The 17,842-nt window shown below is 38.3% G+C and overlaps 1 protein-coding gene across 1 annotated transcript in view; it reads right to left on the bottom strand.

Annotated features, from left to right (window-relative positions):
* Positions 1-17,842, bottom strand: part of STK39 (serine/threonine kinase 39) — a 101,756-nt gene that overhangs the window by 60,028 nt on the left and 23,886 nt on the right. The window contains exons 3-10 of the mRNA XM_055719375.1: positions 14,116-14,224; positions 12,628-12,769; positions 10,708-10,763; positions 5,651-5,760; positions 5,451-5,552; positions 5,128-5,261; positions 1,744-1,792; positions 1,572-1,637 (exon numbers count right to left, since the gene is read on the bottom strand). Coding sequence (XP_055575350.1) covers positions 1,572-1,637; positions 1,744-1,792; positions 5,128-5,261; positions 5,451-5,552; positions 5,651-5,760; positions 10,708-10,763; positions 12,628-12,769; positions 14,116-14,224 — 768 coding nt within the window. The remainder of the gene's footprint in view (positions 1-1,571; positions 1,638-1,743; positions 1,793-5,127; positions 5,262-5,450; positions 5,553-5,650; positions 5,761-10,707; positions 10,764-12,627; positions 12,770-14,115; positions 14,225-17,842) is intronic.

Raw genomic sequence — 17,842 nt, 5'->3', positions numbered from 1 at the left:
TCATTCAGAAGACTATTTCTGGTGGCGTATGGGAGGCTACCCTGCATTCAATTTGCTAGTCCAGATGCTAAGTTATTTAAAGCAGTAAGTATACATACGTGTATGTATGAGTTAACATGCAGTCTATAAAGCAGACCTGAGGACACAGATGGGAGACAAATCTCACAAAGCACATACATGCTCTATCAGAAGCCTAACTGGTACTAGAACATGTCTAAATTACTCCTCTACGGCCCAAGATGTAAAATGAAAAAACCTGACTATGATTTTTTCCCCCCAGTTCAGTAATTTTTTGCGGGGATTGCTGCCACCACATGGCCAAACAGCTGAACTACGCCCACCCTCCGCACACTGCCGCCGCTAACATGCTGAGCACGCTGCCCCTTTACACTGCCTCTCATTCCAGCCTCCTACGGCAGCCTCTCAAGAAGTCTCACCATTGCCACCGATTTCCCAAATTACTTCCATCCAAAAGAAGATCAGAATGGACTTATAGCATTTAGATCTCGCTGACAGTCTCTTCCAAGTATGAGCCACTGGCTTCAGGAACATTTCATTGTTGTAGAATTATGCCAAACCAATATTCACCAAGACAACAGAAAACCTTACAAATGCCAGTGCAGGTAACCGCAGCCTAACTGATTTGCCAACAACGGTTGAAACAGTTCCTTTCTGAAGTGCCCTCCCCCAAGTGCTCTCCCAGCAAGCCTGCTTTTAGACAGCTGGATTCAGCACAGTACCCTGTCACCTGCAGAGGCTCAGCAAGCTCCGAGCAGGTTCCTCATACCAAAGAGACGTGGTCACCACAGAAAGGGACTTCCACAATTTCTCACACACAACAAGCAGGAGTCTACATTCATTCTTGTGTAATAGCTCTTATGAACAGCAGTTTGCTTCATACTTGTTTTAAAATACTTACCCGTTAAGCCTGTTAAAAATTAGTACTTACCTGTTAAGCCTGTTAAAAATTAGGGGGTTTAGCTCTGCCACACATCACCTGGTAAGCTCATACATACAAGTGCCAAAGGCACCACAGAAATACCAGCATATACCACAGATGCGGGTTTAACTCCATCACCTGTGGGATAAGGCTTCACTGCTCTGCAGCACTCTTGCAGAGTTTGGATGCAACTTCCATACATTTGGGCACCACATTTCAATTAATCCAAAGAACCAGGTAGTCCTCAATAAATAGCATTTACAGCATCTTCACCCTTTCTCTAGGTGATCAGTGAAGAAATGAATCCTGCAGTTTACCAACCTATATGCTTGCACATCACTTTTTATTTGCACAACCATTTCACCTGTAGCTTTCTAAAAGGGAGTGGGAAAAAATTGTATCATGTATGATGACAAATAACATTTATCACTTTGGCAAGGCCAGATAGGAAGTCAAAATGCCTCAGGCTTCCTGGAGAAAGCTAGACTGCAGAAACCATTCATTCAACGGTCACAATCTTTGAAGGACTGGGTAAGAGAATGGCTCAGTCAGTTAACTAAAACTTAAGGCGACTGAACAGTCCCTGCTTTGTCTTGCATACCAGTCAAGAAAAAGATGTGAACACACTCACCTTTTTTGCTCTTTGTGCTATATTAGGTGTTCTAGTGAGAAGCTTTTCAATCAGGTATTCTCTATTCTGCAAAACCAACATTTGACAAGTTAAAAATCAATACAAGGAAAGAAAAAAATTCATGTAGATTTTAAGGCAGAGCAAAATTTACTCGTAGGGTTAAACGTTTTACCTTGGCTTTCTGGAAAAATTTGCATTTTAAAAGTTCTGCTGCTGTGGGCCTGAAAGATCAATAATAAATTAGAACAGAAAACAAAGACCCCTCTCAGTGAATACAGTACAAGACGTTAGTTAAATAGTACGTCTCTAATACTTTTGAATACTTAGTACTGTATGAATGGGGAATGGATGTTAACAGCTACTGAATAAATTCACACATACTCACCACACATGAAAAAATTACGCCTTTCTACGGCAAAAATACAAAAAAGAAAAAGAGAAAAAAAAACCCTAGTCTCTAAGTTGCCAATTTTCCCCCTTTTTTCTTTCAACATAAATGCATTTTACCCTTAAAACAAACAAACTCACTCTATGAATGCAACTGAACTTTGCTCCACAGCAATACAGAATAATTACATTTTCCAAACAGTAGCATCAATACCTGCTACTGGCATTCTTTTACTTCATTGATGTCAGCAGGTATTCACAGGAAATTATACTGACACTATTAACATCATGCATAAACCAAAAAGAGAGTTACCAGGAGCACCTTCCAACGAAATGGACAGATAAAAATCAAAGCAACAGTTGTAAGGTCAAAGTCTAGACATTTCGCTTTTACTTGCGGGTCTGCTCAAGCCTCTTTCTTCCCATCGTCACCAAGTTTATATTGTTGACTTTTTCAACAGATAATCACAATCTCAAAGCTACCGAAGCAATTCCAACAGCAGGACTTGTTTGCCCTAGCTTCAGAGATCTAAAAGCAACTTATCTAGTCAAGCCAGACTCTGGTGCTGAAGCAGACTCTGGAAAGAACGGGAAGCATCTCTTGGAATGAAGTAAAATCCTCCGGGTTCCTTCCACCCTTTCCATTAGGAGCCCGTATCACTATTCAAGACTAATTTTGACATGCCTAAATTTAGGAAGCCAAAAACCTCCAAGATTCATAATTTCTAAATGAACGGAAGCAACATCTGCTACACTGTTCCATTTGAATCAAAGCAAGAGATTAGATACAGCACAAATTAGATAAGATAGTGGAAAGCTTCAAATTGGAGAATTTCAGTCTCAAAAAAAAAAACCAACCCAAAATCTGAACTAGTTTATTTGTCTAAAGACACATCTGAAGAGTAAGTGAACAAAAAAGGAGTAGTAAGGAGTATGTATATACGTTATCAGTTGACTCCTGCCAGAAATAATGAAACAACTCCTAATATCAACAAAAAGCATCCAATTTAGACACAGACAGTAGTTCCAGAGAGCACTTATTTTTCTTCCCCTCCAAAGAACCAAACTTTACAATACAGGAGTTTTTATTAGTGGTACTGTGGAGACTACCAGGCTCTAGCAGTAATCCACACATAAACCTTGGACGAGCAAAAAGGAAGAGCAGTGTTTAAGGAAAAAAAAAACACAACACAAACCACACCAACATTCAATACGTTTCTGTGTCAAAGTTTTGAAGTTCTATCTCAAATCAACTCTTAAGACAACTTTCAGTGATCCAGTACCATCACATCTCATAACAGGGATATGTACAGTTAAAAGCTAGATGCTTAGTAAAGTTTTATCCAAACTACTGTTCTCCATTCCTCTACGATTAATTAGGCCAGACACTTCTGAACTGGTCTGGAAGTGCTTTCTGGGCCTGCTTTGCACACAGGCCACAGCAACGAATCGCAGCTGAGGACTGTAAGCAGCACCCTTGGCACTGGGGAGAGAGAGAAACATCCACACACAGATCCCCAGAAGAAAAACACCATGGTCTGAGATAACAACCGTGCAATGTCAGTCCTAGAATTTGCCATAGACAGCAGGCACTTCTCCCACAGTGATGACTATGGAGGCATCTCTGTGCAAAATTCAATCCTGGTTCAGTAGAAACATAAAAAATAGCAATGATGCCACAACGTAAGGATGCTCACTCCTTGGTTAGAGTAACAGGCATGCAGATCTAATCACTTGTCTGCTGGTCCAATTGTTCAATTCAAGGTAATCCTGAGCTGAAGATACTGCATGTGTTTAAATATGTGTAATAAATTAGCGTAATTAGTTTAAACACTAATGTTTCAACACTGATGTCATAACTACAGATCAGGTAACTCAGCATTATGTATTCAAGGAGAGAAGGGAAACCATTTTAATTATTTACTTCTCATGTTTTTATACCAATTTAATCTTGCCTTGAAAATTGCTGGACACTGGAAATTAAAAGAAGCTTGGTTAGCCAGAACACATTTCATTTTATCTGTAAGCAGGCAAACTACATGGCTAAGGCAACAGGACTTGCTACTAAGACCACTAATTGTAAGGGGTTTGGGAATCTGAAAACAGTATACAAATGATCCTTCAATGAAAAAAATAATTTGAGTCTTTTTGAGAATAAAGATGTTGCCACACAATCTTTTTCCTTAATTAAACTTGTTCTCTAGCATTGCTGCTGTCACCTTTTCAGCTTGACTCCCTACAACAATATCCTGGCCTTAAGCTAGCATAACATCAGCAAAGAGAAGTCCACACCATAAGAGACCCACACACTACTCAGGATTGCTCTCTCAAAGCAGTCTTTTTTTCCCCAGAAATACCAGCTCTGAAACTCTTCCAAAAAGTGATATATTAACCACACTTAGGAAATAACATTAATTACAACTCTTCAGCAAAAGAAACCTACAAAAATAGGTCTGCATAAAAACAAATAAAGGATAAATAATCATTCTGGGAACTCAGGACCTCAGCAACGGTTTTGGAATAGATGTTTAATATTTTCACCATCTTGGCTATCCCATTCACAAAACAGCAAGAACAAATCACAAAGATACTACGACATGCAATTGCCTACATAAACATGAAGAAAACTCTAACAAGCTTGGAGCCTCTAAAAATTACAGTAAAAAATAAAAACCTCTTAATAAGTGATTTTCTCTGTGAATAACCAAGTTAAAGGCAATACTAAGCTTATGTCATAAAATGTGAAAAACAAATTTATTTATTTATCTATTTTTCATTTATTTTAAAGGTCAAGAGACTGGTATGCTTGGTTACCAACAGTTCTGTCTGATCAATCTGAACAGTCTTGTTAGACTTATGCACAATATCAAGATTTACATCTTGCCTCAGATGAGAAATTAAGATGTAGAGCAAGGACTTCTGCTTGATCAGAGTTAATTCAACAGTGTATTTAAGTATAAATAAATTAGGTCAACAACCCAGAAGAAAACTTAAGCGACAATTCAGAGGCAATTTCTTCTCCCCAGAAGAACTACAAGAACAAGAAACCGAAGGCTACTGTTTACAAAATTCAAATCATACACTTAAAATTAATGTTTAAACACTGGAACTTTAAGTAGCCTGTATATTTTAAAAAGTAATTCCACTGTACATGGCAATAATGACCTACCTTTTGGAAGGATCTTTTTGAAGGCATAATGAAATTAGTTTTCTAAAGGATTTGCCATACTTTTTCATCATCTCCTTGTCCTCTACACCTGTCTCTAAAGTGGGAGGGTCATTTTGAAGTGTCAGCATTAACACCTACAGTAAACCCAAAAAAGAGGTACTGTAAGTAAAATCAATTCAAAATATGTTGAAAAGAGAATAAATATTCCACAGAATACATATATTTAGATATCTTGAGTTACTATTGAAAATGAAGTATTGCTAACTCTCTAGCATCATTAATAATACAGCTAACAGCATTAAGTAATACAAAGTGGTTGTTACTTTCATAGGAGGGTATTTGTGATAAGGTGCTGCTCCTGTTGCTAACTCAATGGCTGTTATCCCAAAACTCCACATATCAGCCTTGAAGTCGTAACCTCGCACCTGGAAAAGAACCAAAAAGCAAAAACAGGGTGGTCATGTCTCAAGTTTCAAAAATTGAAGATTGAAAATATATGGAGTTTTTTCAACATTAGGAATACCTGCTCCATTACTTCAGGGGCCATCCAACATGGAGTACCAACAAATGTTTTCCTTACTTTGTTACGAGTAACATCACCTCCTGTTGCTAAAAATGCACTAACACCAAAATCTGGGAAGAAGGAAAAAAGTTGAAATCTGTTAAACTGCCAATAACAAAGCAAGAGTGATACACTTGAAAAATTAAGTAGATTGCTAAATGTCTACTTTCAGAAACTCCATTGCAGACCTTACCTTTGTTTCATGACACACTGTTCTTGAAATGCTATAAAATAGATGGTATAGCTTTATCTGGGCAAGATCTGCACTAGGACATCCTCAAGATTAACCTCTTAGTGTGTGTATTCCTGAACAAGGTTACAAAGGACTCCAGTATGTGTCTCACTTAAGGTTTTCAAATGTGCACTTTCAGCCAAGGTTTGAAATGTTTGCACCTGCTGTTGTTCAAAGATAAGGAGCTACTTCTGTACAGCTACTAAATTTGACTGCAATTTGAACAAGAGGGAATACTATATATAATTTAAATACTCATGGAGATTTGACAAATCAAAGATAATCAAACTGATCAACAATACATATTTAACAGTAGACCATGACATGAAAAGCTTTTTCCAAATTCCAACATAGCAAAAAACCTTGGTGTTCTGCTAACCTGTTACTACATCATTGACAGCTATATGGGAAAGGCAGGGAATAAATTGAAGAAAGAGCAGATTACCAATGTATGGAGAAATACCGTCATTTTGACTAGAGCTATATGAAGAGTATTTTAGACTGTGCTGTTTACAGTCCAGTTATACTGAAATCAAGTAGTCTACTACCAACCTACTTCAATATTTATTTTCCTATTGTTTTGTTATTCTTCTCTAATTTTGGGGGTGGGGGGTGTGAAATATATCAGTAACTACAGAAAATGTAGTTTTATCATCACTTTCCACTAAACAACTGTTGAACATCACAAACTCATATTCTGGACCTGTTCTACTGTATTTCTGTGTGTTCCAGTGATGTAGTCAAGTAAGATGCAAGCTTCAAGCAATATTCTTTAATTTTCCCTGCAGCTTGCCTGATGAATACACAACACCTTTTTTTCCCAAAAAAAACACAAACACCCAAACGTGTAGAGTTATAGAATAGACAGGTTTTGTGTATATTTCTGAAAAGCATGAACAGCCTCAGAAACACCTGACTCAAGTTTTTTATGCCCTAAAAATCAATGCTGGTATTATTCAGTTTTCTGAAGAGGAGCTGTTGCATGTAAGGAAAAGCTGAATAGGCAGAAATAAAGAAATAAGTGCATAAATAAAGGAGACTTATGGAAAAAAACTGATGTCATTTCAGTACCAAAGACACTGGACAATTGCTTACAGGTCCTTGCAGGAACCAAGATACAAAGGTAAAATCCTAAGTTAATCTTTACTCCCCTACTGTAGTTTTTCCTTATTAATACAACATTAACTTTGAAAAGGACAACAAACAACAAATATAAATGGGTGAGGGAGGACAATTCAAAAGAAAAAAAAAAAAAAAAAACCACGAACAAACCAAAACCTAACTAAAATCTCTTCTTTCATAAGCTTCAAAATTAAATATTGCAACACCCGAGAAAGATGTGATGAGTATTTAATTAAAGTCAAGTGAACATTTCACTATGATACTAGTCAAACACGGTTGTATATTTTCAGACAGAAAGAACACTTTGATAGCTACTCAATAAAAACAAGACTTTAATTTCCCATCCCAGACATAGCTTTCACAAATACAGGTTATTTAAGAAAAGACATGACCTACAGTGGCAAGCTTCCTATCACACAGAAGACAAAGTATTATTGAGAAGTTACATAAAGAGGAAAGGCACATGCATTACAATGAGAGAGCTGAACAATTCAACAGTGTTAGGCACTAAAAGTCACAGCTAATACAAAAAAAAAAAAAAACCACCCACCACACAAATTTAATTTAAAGTCCTGATTCAACTGCATTAGTAAAGCGTTCTGAAATTAAAGGAAACAGCGCTGCCCATATAAACATAGCCTACAAATCATTTATTCCCCAACATATTTTTCACCTCAGCCAGGGCTGGGGGTCTCGGCCAAGCCTCAGCCACAACCAAGCTCTAGGGTCAGAAACAAAGCCACTGCTTCTGTTTCAGTGGACCTGCAAAGCAGCTGCTGCAGGAAAGCACAAGCTGCAAAAACATTTCTCTCCTAACTTGCTCACCTTGACAGTGTGTGTAGGCTTTAGCCTAAGGTTCAGCCAAGGCCATGTGTAGGTTGCGGTTAAGACTCAGAGAGAAATAAAGCATCAAGCTCCTGTGAGAATGGGGCTGGGCGAGGAAAGCCTGGGCTACCAAACAACTGTCCCTGATAAATCTTTCACCTCCATCTGGCCTGAATATCTAAGGCACAGGCTCTACCTATTTTTAACCATATCTTTTCCAAACACTTATCTGGGTATGGATTACCACAGGGGTTAACACCTTGAGAACCCCTGGTGCAACGGGTAAGATCACACAGCCACTTACACACAAAACCAAAGAGCAGGATCTCCTGCCTAGACTCCTCAAAACAACCATTCTTTTCCTGACAAGTTTTATTGAAACCATAATTTCTTGTACAGACTAAACGCATCATACAGCCCACACCTTTTACACTTCCACCAACCTCTGTGTATGACTGCTCTTTGCTATACGCTCCTTACATCATCTCACATACATATTCCTTTACTAGTTTTCTTTGATATTTTGATCCTTGTCAAGCAATTCAGCTTGAGAAGTATGAAACTCTGATGAAGTAGTAATCAACCCGTTTGCCCAAAGCACCAAATATTACAATCTCAATAATTTGAAGTAGAACGTTCAAGCTGAGGAACCGCAGCAACTATTTAACATTATATTTGTAAGCTGAAACTCTCCTGCTCTGTACAGAGGAATTTTCCACTTTAAAAATAAAGTCTACCCAATTTACACAGAACAATAAGATGTGTATTTTCCTCTTTCCCATCAAAGACAGAGTAGATTCTCTGTGCCGAACCTCCAAGGTCCATAATCAGAGATCTCTGTAGAGCTATCCCAGTTCTCTAAGAATCTATGCTCTTCTATATCTGCACAAAATCTTTTGTCAAAGAAACACTGGTCTGAGCTTCATTTGTGAGCCACAGCCCCGCAGAACCCAGAAATTATAACGGAAAACTATGTCTTCAAATATTATACCTCACATATATTAGCAGTGTGTGCCATGGATGCATCTTTTCATTATAGAAGCTTGGGATACAGAAGAACGAGCAGTCAAAACAATCTAAGTTCCTCTAGCAAATAAAAATAAGAAAAATTATCAGGCATCTGTTCTCCACAGATGAACGGAGATTTTACTTTGTCCAGGCATAAAGATTGTAAAAAGCATGAATTTCAGCCTCTTTGACATTCAAAACCGGCTTTCAGTTAACGTGCAATATTCAGCTGTCCCAAACACAACAGCCCCACACCAACAAAGAAACAAGTTTGATACTGCTGCATTTTTCACCTGAAGATTGGAATTGATCTGGTATTGAAATAACACATCACAAAAAGACATGATCCATGTATCTATCCAGCCCTTGAACTTCCTCAGTCCAGCATGCACTGAATGCCCTAGCAGCACAACTAAAGCCTTACTCATCAAGATGCCTCCAGCAAAAAGGAGGAAAAGGTCAGGAAACCAAGCCTGGATTTGAACTAGAAAAGGATAAATGAAGCTGTTGTTTGAATGTTATCTGATTACTGGGACAGCAGATTTGATTATGTGTGAAAGTAATAATCTAAAGTCAACAGCTTATTTCAGAAGGCTCATGAGATTTTATCTTTCAATTTTTTAGCTATTATTATTATTTTTAATTAAGTTGTTTATCTGGACATCTACTCCTTTACAATATGAGAAGATCTAAAAAATACTTGAACACCACAGACCTAGAATCTCAGCAGCTGCCCAAAGTACTATACAAAGTAAAGACAACTGTAGGGTAGAATCAAGTGAACAAATAAATATTAAGTATCTTATTGTATTTAATTTTTGTTATATATAAATAATAAATATTTATATATGAATACAAATATATGTTATACAAATAAATAATTATTGTATTGTAATTAAGTAAAATTGACTACCTGCTTAAAAAGTCTTGAACTCAAAACAGAAGACTTAAAACTGCTCCAGTTAGTAACTGGTTCACCTCCCAGCCAATCTCTTCCCATCCAGTTTCATAGACTTCAGACACTGGCATATTAAAGCCCTCAAAATATATGTTTACACAGTACTTAGCTTTGTTTATATAAACAAGAACTTCTGGCTATAGCTGAAATATACCGAACACAAAGCTTTCAGCACTGGGTCATGAGCTACAAATTGTCAAAGGCCTGGGAGTATGACGGGAGAGGGGGCAGGTATCACCACCTGCGCACTCTATTTTCCAGGTATCTGATACTAATTTGAGAAACGGGATGTGGGATATTGCTCAGCACTTAAGCTCTTACGGAAAAAAAATAGTTTGATTCTTACAGACTACCACTCAAAAAGCACACAAACACAGAGGATATTTAAGATGCTAAACTGCATCCAACCCATGCCAATACAAGACAAATGGCAGAAATGCCAAAAATAATTCAGTGAAATGTATCTCATACATCTCACTAACTAGTTAAGTCATAGCCAAGGCCCTCATGAAGGGCAGTACATAAAGACTTTTGAACCCTCAAGTACTATTACAATTACTTGCAGAAATAAATGAAATGAACAGAAATATGAGTTACTACCATTTGCAAACTGAGTGATTCAAAAAGGAACATTAAAAGAACATTAAAAAGTTTTCTTATATATTTGATGGGACACAGAAAAATACTGAATAATTTCTAAATCACGTATCATGAAGAATCCGGAACTCTTCATGAAACCTGAAACTAACTTGCAACTACAGCACTCCAAAAGGAGTAATTAAAAACCAACAGAAAAACCTTTATCTGTTGCTCCTAATCCAGCTGCAATTACCTTTTTCTTTTATTTAGCCATTAGCCTACCACTGCCATTACCTGCTATTTGTACAGAACCATCTTCACCCAGAAGAATGTTGCCAGCCTTCAAATCCCTAGAAAGTACAAACAGAGATTAGTATGAAAGTATGTATATGCACATTTTATCTAAATAAATTAATATTGTTTACTGATTAGTTTCATGACATAGCATTTTAAAATTTGAAAGACACAAACAATAAGTATAAAAGAAAAGGAGAAGGTGAAAAAAAGTTCTCCTCTAATCTCTTCAGAGAAGTGACCCACCTTCAGGGAAGGTAAATATAACGTAGATTTCTACCCAATGAAGCTCTAAAAGCTCAGGCATAGCACCCATATTTTGCTATAGGGTACCATGATTAAAAGTTACTTGACACTGAATCTGTCAGCACATGCTAAACAGTCAAATATATCCATTTAACACACTATTCACACATAATGTTAAGAAGAAACCTTTCTGGCTGGTATTTTTGACAGAAATGTGCATCCCATTCTAGTGCACGATAATTCTTTCATACAGAACATATCATAAACATTCAAAATTGGAGCAAATCAATCTTTCCAAGATTTACTGTCATTGCTACTGAAAGGTAACATAATCTGTTTCCTTAGACAAAAACAAGAACACATTGAAACAAAACAAAATCCCCGAACAATTTTGGAAACATCTCCAACTGGCAAATACCACCTGATACAGCGTTCCTTGAACTACCACAGCTTTCACCTACAACATACATGGAAAAGGAACACACATTGTATCTATCATCTGGAACAGGATTTCTGTGGTACTGCACAGTTTACAAATTATGCGTTACAAAAAAAAAAAAAAAAAAAAAAGAATGCTCAAATGTTACATACAGATCTCTCTTTTCATCTTTTTTAAGGCTCTTTAAGAATAGACAAGGGGAATTCCCAAATCCAACCCCAAAGGGTCCTGTTATCCTTGAAAACTAATGAATATTCCTTCCACACCAATACCAGCTTAAGAGAAGACTATGAATTAGGGTTTAAGGCAGATCTTTGGCATTCCAGACCAGAAGTCAAGATAATTGTTCTTTATTTCTCCCATTTATCTCAATTTTCTCTCTGCAAAAGGAGGAAATGGTTCTTGATTTACATCAGAGGCAGTTCATTTATAAGAGGAGACATAAGAAGTACACATAAAGAACAACTACTGTGTTACATCTGCACTACCCCCATTCTCAGAGGTCTGTCTGCAGTGAATCTGATTTTGTTTAAAAGATTCCCTTATAAAAGCCTAATGCTTGAAACAGAGAGCCTGTTCTAGGCACCTTCCTTAAAAGGCAAATTCACCTCAATAAAATTAACTAGGGAGGTCAGAGTACAGCACTTAAAGTCCTAACAGTAGAAGAAACCCACAGGTTGCTACAGCAGCTATGTATGTATAGACCACCCTGGGGGATTTACACAATTTACGCTGAGGAAGTCAACGGAGAGAGAATATATAGAAGAGAATAATCACTAGACGCATATACACCAAGACACAGTTCCATAGTACCAATTCCAGCTTCACACGTGGTCATAAAGAGACATCTGTAGAGCTGTAATAGACGTTACTGGTTTACTGTACAACACAATAACCATGTCACAGACCATATCACAAACTAGATTCCGATATTTGGAGTACCAGCAGGCACAGGAGTATAGACCCAGTTCTGGCATACTCAGTGCAGCACAGACCTATCTAAACTGTAAGAGGGACAGACAGAATAAAGACCAGGAAAGTACTAAGTATTAGTGACAAACTGCAGTCAAGATTACAGCATCTGCCCAAGCGTTATCATTTGATAATTACTGAGCGCATTTCCAGTATGTGAAAGAGGCAATACAATTTGCTTAGCCAAGCAAACGAAGCTGACCCGTAACAACAAACTATACACACAACTTCAAAAATTATTTTCATTGTGTATATGCTCCTACCTGTGAATTTGCCCGTTCCTGTGTAGATAGTCTAAGCCCTCCAAAACTTCTTTAAGAATTGTTGCTATTATGGGTTCTTCAAGGACACCATTTTTGTGCTCTCCTCTGTTGACAATATACTTTATTATATCAAGCATTGAACCTATATTGCAGATCCAGGAAAGAAAAAGCATATATACAGCATTATCATATCAGGTTCTTCAGAAGATTATATTTCTTCAGTCGTTCTATGCTACTGTTACTTAAAACTTTGCACATACGTGTAAAGACCTCTAGTAACTAGCTCTCAGAATAAGGCACACCACCTACCTTGTTCAAATGAGAAACAAAGCACTGTTTTTTTTCAAGCAACAATTCAATATTCAAGAATACTGTAACACTCAATGATCCATTAGAAAGATCTGAATTTTTAAGAAGTTGTAGCTTAGCAAGCTGTTAGCAGGAGTATCCCACATTTAAACAGATATGTACAGCAAAGATTTTGGTTTATTATGCAGCTTAGATTATGTCTTGTGTTCATGACAGAGTAAATATGCAGCTGCAAGACTGGAAGGAGATACCCTCCGCAAACAAATGATGACAACATTCCTACTGCCACCCAGTTTGACATTGAACTTCAGTTATTATAAATTTCAGGGAACCTACTAGCAACATTTTCTTTTTATCCAAGCATTTCTCAATAGCTCAGTAAATACCTGTCATGAATCACTGGTTTCTCTCAGGGTCTATGCTTGCTTTTGATTGAACTGAACAATTCAACCAAACATGATATAACAAGTGTTATTTTATGAGCACTTCCCGGCCTTACTTTCTAGCATGATGATGCAGTAGTCTGCTGCCATCAAAACTAATCTTGAAGAACGTCATGTAGCAACCAGGACCGCCACATCTTATTTTGGAGTCTTGCTTTTCTAACCTACACACACATTCTGTTTAGCCTCTTTTTCCTCTCCTATAACCGAGTAAGTTTCTTACACCATTAGCCAGCATCATAAAAACTGTCATGAGCAGTTAGTTTAAGCAATAAAAAAGATGCAACATGTATAATGCCTGTCCTAGGAGGAATCTTCCTTGAATAAGGAATGAGAAACACTCATTATGAAAGCAGAAATATATACATTTTCAAAAAAACAGAATGGATTCTAGAGAAACAAAAAAAGGCCACACTGACAGAAGTGACTTAATTCTGATCAGTCTTCCCTACACAGCCTTAACAGAGAATTTTAATATCTTGATTCATAATAAAAATAATGGTAGTTAGATCAACCAGATATATCTCAGTAATTCTTACACTGTACTATGAATATACATATACACACTTCTTAAGCTTGCGCATTCATGCTGTAACACACCTACGTCTCTCAGTTAATCCTATGTAGTCTCCTCCTTTCTTATTTGGTTTAGATCAATCAAATCAAAGAAGGTAAATCAGAAAAAAAAAAATCATACAATTTCCTTGCAGCTAAACAAGTAAAACCAGTAACTTACCCCCACTTAACAGCTTCATAACCAGCCAAAGTTCATCCTTCACCACAAAAGATGTGTAATAGGTCACCACATTGGGGTGATTGCATTGACTCATTGCTTGAATTTCTTTCTGTAAGAAATACAAAGCTCAACGTAACACAGACCGTTATCAGTTCTGCTTGTATAGAAAGGAAGATTCATTTTCAAAGTGAAATACTGTAACAGAACTGAAGTGTGCACAGAATATGCATCAAGGCACCAAAACATTTCAATTTACCTACAGACCTGCATGCAAGACAAAACATTATTGCAAGGAACATGGAGGAGGTTTGGCCAGGAGATACAGGCATAACTACATCAATTTTCTTCTGAGAGCAGCAAAGAAATTACTGTTAAAAGTCCCAAATTCAGAGTGAGAAATGAAGAACGAGCAGTCTCCAAGAGCTGAAGGTGTGGGTACAGGCTGGACAATAAAACACAAGGAGAGTTCAAAACCTACTGTGTTTCCTGTTCAAAAGGGATATGAAGAGTAGAATGGGAGCAGGTGGGAAAGGAGGAAGGAAGCTGTCAGACAAAGGACACAGCACCGCCGGCTCAGCTACTGTGGGATGGACAGGTGGACACAAGAGCCACGCAGTCAAACAGAAGTGGAAGAGGAAGAAGCAATGTTACAAACCAAAAAAGTCAGAGGAAACAATTGACTAGAGCACACAGTTACCAACAGATGCACAACGTGGCACTACCAAGTAACACCATCTATGACACGCCACAGCTGTACACATTAAGAATGACTGCCTTGTATCTATTATTTCAAGCAGAGTCCTTTTTCTATTCACTCTTTCACATAAATGATCTGTAACACCTTTCCAGCAGCTCTCGTTATCCTGCCAATCCTTTATGTAGGAGCATTTAGCCCTCCTTTGTACCGAGGATTTGGCCTCACACCAGCTTAAACTCCCACAACCCTACTTCTCCCTCTCCACCTCCCGCCACACAGCCCTAATCCACCATGCCAAAGGACATGCTCCTGGAGGGTGAGCCAGTTAGGGAGCCAAATCAGCTAAAAACTAAACTCTTCCACCTCCCCTCCCTCCCTGAAAAGCTAACTGCTTGCAGGGGGACTCCTGCTACACACTGACTCACCAGCACTGGCACGAGGCAGACACTACAGCGATCCCACTTTGATTGATTAGAATTGCCACAGATGCCCTTTTCAACATTCAGCCTCAATTCAGCAAGTGTTTGAAAGAGAGTTTTTCTGTTGTTGTTATTTGCAATGCACTTGAGATCACAGCAGCCTTCTAAAAGACATTACGTATTAAAGACTGTGATTTAATCTCATGATGCCCGTTAGTGGCTATGAAGTCAGGCCATAGTTTGACACACATTTCAGGTAGTCCTGTTGTCAAAATTCCTCCTCCTGAGCCAACTTCTGAGCCCTGAACCACAGAAGAATGAATGCCTGGACAGTCATGCAATGAGCCTGAATTACCGAGCCATTTGGAAAATGGCTTTCCCTGTCTCCCCAGGAGACAGTAGGTGGAAAACAGAAGATGTGGGGCACACATCCCTTTCCCAGAAGACATCTCAGCTTAAACACAAGTCAAATTACTGCCTCAGGTTCTTAATTCAGCTATCCATACCAAATCTTAACTGTAACTCTCCCACACTCTTGATTACAATTTCATTTCATATATTGTTTTATTGTTTTCCCATGCTGGTAATATAACAACAGTTCAAAAAGTCTACCTGCCACTACTGGGCAAAAATACACCTAACCTATTTCACGCACACATTAATAGTACAGAGGTGTAACTAACTGACTGTGGTAAGCTTCACTATCTTTAACTGAAAAGTACTTTGAATGTTTTGTCTGCCTGTGTCAACTTGTCAGCAAAAATTGAGCTATCACACTAACCGCGGCCAAAGGCACCTTGTGTCTCAGCTTTGATGACTTTTTCCAAAAAGAGTCTGCAAAACAAAAGTAAACAATCAGAAAGCACCCCATGAAAGATAAGGGATTGAATTTTAGTTGGGAAAGTATTCATTTCAGACTTGCAGTTCTGGAGTGCCCCTATCGCTCATAGAATGGTAAGCCTCCACCAACTTCAGTTATTTGGCTGAGGCCCACGACATGCACAGAAGAGAAAGAAAAGCATTTTAAAAGACACTGTCAGGGAAAAGCTTGCAGCAGGACATCCCACAGAATGCCTCAGAGCCTTCTTCACATTCACATCACTTTAGACACTCAACAGCACAAAAGCCGTAACAGCAATTAAAATTTAAAGCCTCTCTCTCCCTCACCCTGCTGCTTCTCCCTTGGACAGGTTAAAAGCAAACTTCTTCTCGGCCAGGTTATTCCCGATCCAGTTTCACTGAGCAGCTGCACAAAAATGTGTGTCAGCCTAAGGGCAGGTGGGTGACGCAGTTAATAACCAACTGGGAGCCGGCTCCTTTCGGTGCTCAGCTGCAGCGCCCAGGCAGGGACCAGGCAGGGACCAGGCGGTGCCCCCCCAGGGCCTCCTCCACCAACACCCAGGCTGTGGCTGGCTGAGGGGCTGGGCATGACATGCCAGGGGCTCCACCAGAGAGACGGCCCCAAAGGGCTATCCAGGGCAGAAAGGCAAACAGTTTAGAAAATCAGTTCAATAAAAGAAGCCATTCTATAGAATATTATTTGGTTTGTAGTGTCGAGAGCTTTTCTTGTTTTAAAAAATTGGAGGTAAAGAGATGGGGGAGATACCCAGTCAGAACAATACTAAGGACAGGAACTTTTTCGTTGGCTCATGGGGTTAAGTTACACTTAGCTTACAATAGGGAGAACAGAGGACACTGCAGGAAACAGAGTATTGAATTTCAGGAGTTTGGCAGTTTGTGTAACCTTAGTATTATTTAAACTCCCTCACACACTCCCTTTCTATTTTAACTGACACTGGCCCAAATCCTAAGCCTGCTTATGTGGGCACCTGGCTTGCTGCATTTCCCACTTCTCTGAAGGCCACACAGCTGAGAATTTGTGAAGGGTGCCTCTGCACACCATCCATAAGCACTCAGCAGCAGGATTTTACAAAAAAGCATGTTCAGAGAGCAGACAGGTTTAGAACATCCCTGTGCCAATGGAAAGTGTTTGATCAGAAAAATAAGCGATTGAAAACTGAGCAGACTCAAAACCAAGTGTTAAAAACCCAAAATGCAAGAGCATTCTAAGTATTACCAACTGAAATAAAAATGTTAGTACAATTGTAACAAGAGTTTTGAAAGTCAATTGTGCCCATTTCCAGAATAGCATCTCTATTTTTTTAAACAAAATTTTAAAATATCTCTATTAGAACTGAGTCCGAGTAACTATACTTCTTACAGAAAAAAAATAATTAATTCTGTACATGGATGCATGCACATGCATGCATGCACATATAAAAACAAAAGGAATTATACATGGCCTTTTTTTTTTTTTTTTACCCCTCCTAATCAGTAACTGGAATGCCAGAATTTATGTTCAGATCAAAACAGATCAACAAATAAAAGAAACACAAATCTGAACACAGAGAAGCAGAAATTGACTTATGTTAAAAAATAAAAAAGATGGTATGGACAGTTGTCTTCGTACCAAAAGAGAGCAATATGGGACCAAAAATCCAAGACCTATTGCCTCATTTGGCAGACAGTGGAGACATGTTCAGCAGTAAAGATACTCAAGCACTTGCTAAGGTAACTTTGTACAAGCTGGTAACTAACCGCAGTCATTAAA

Source organism: Falco cherrug, chromosome 8, assembly GCF_023634085.1.
Source record: "Falco cherrug isolate bFalChe1 chromosome 8, bFalChe1.pri, whole genome shotgun sequence".
Lineage (NCBI taxonomy): Eukaryota > Metazoa > Chordata > Aves > Falconiformes > Falconidae > Falco > Falco cherrug.
This window is presented reverse-complemented; position numbering and strand designations above follow the sequence as displayed.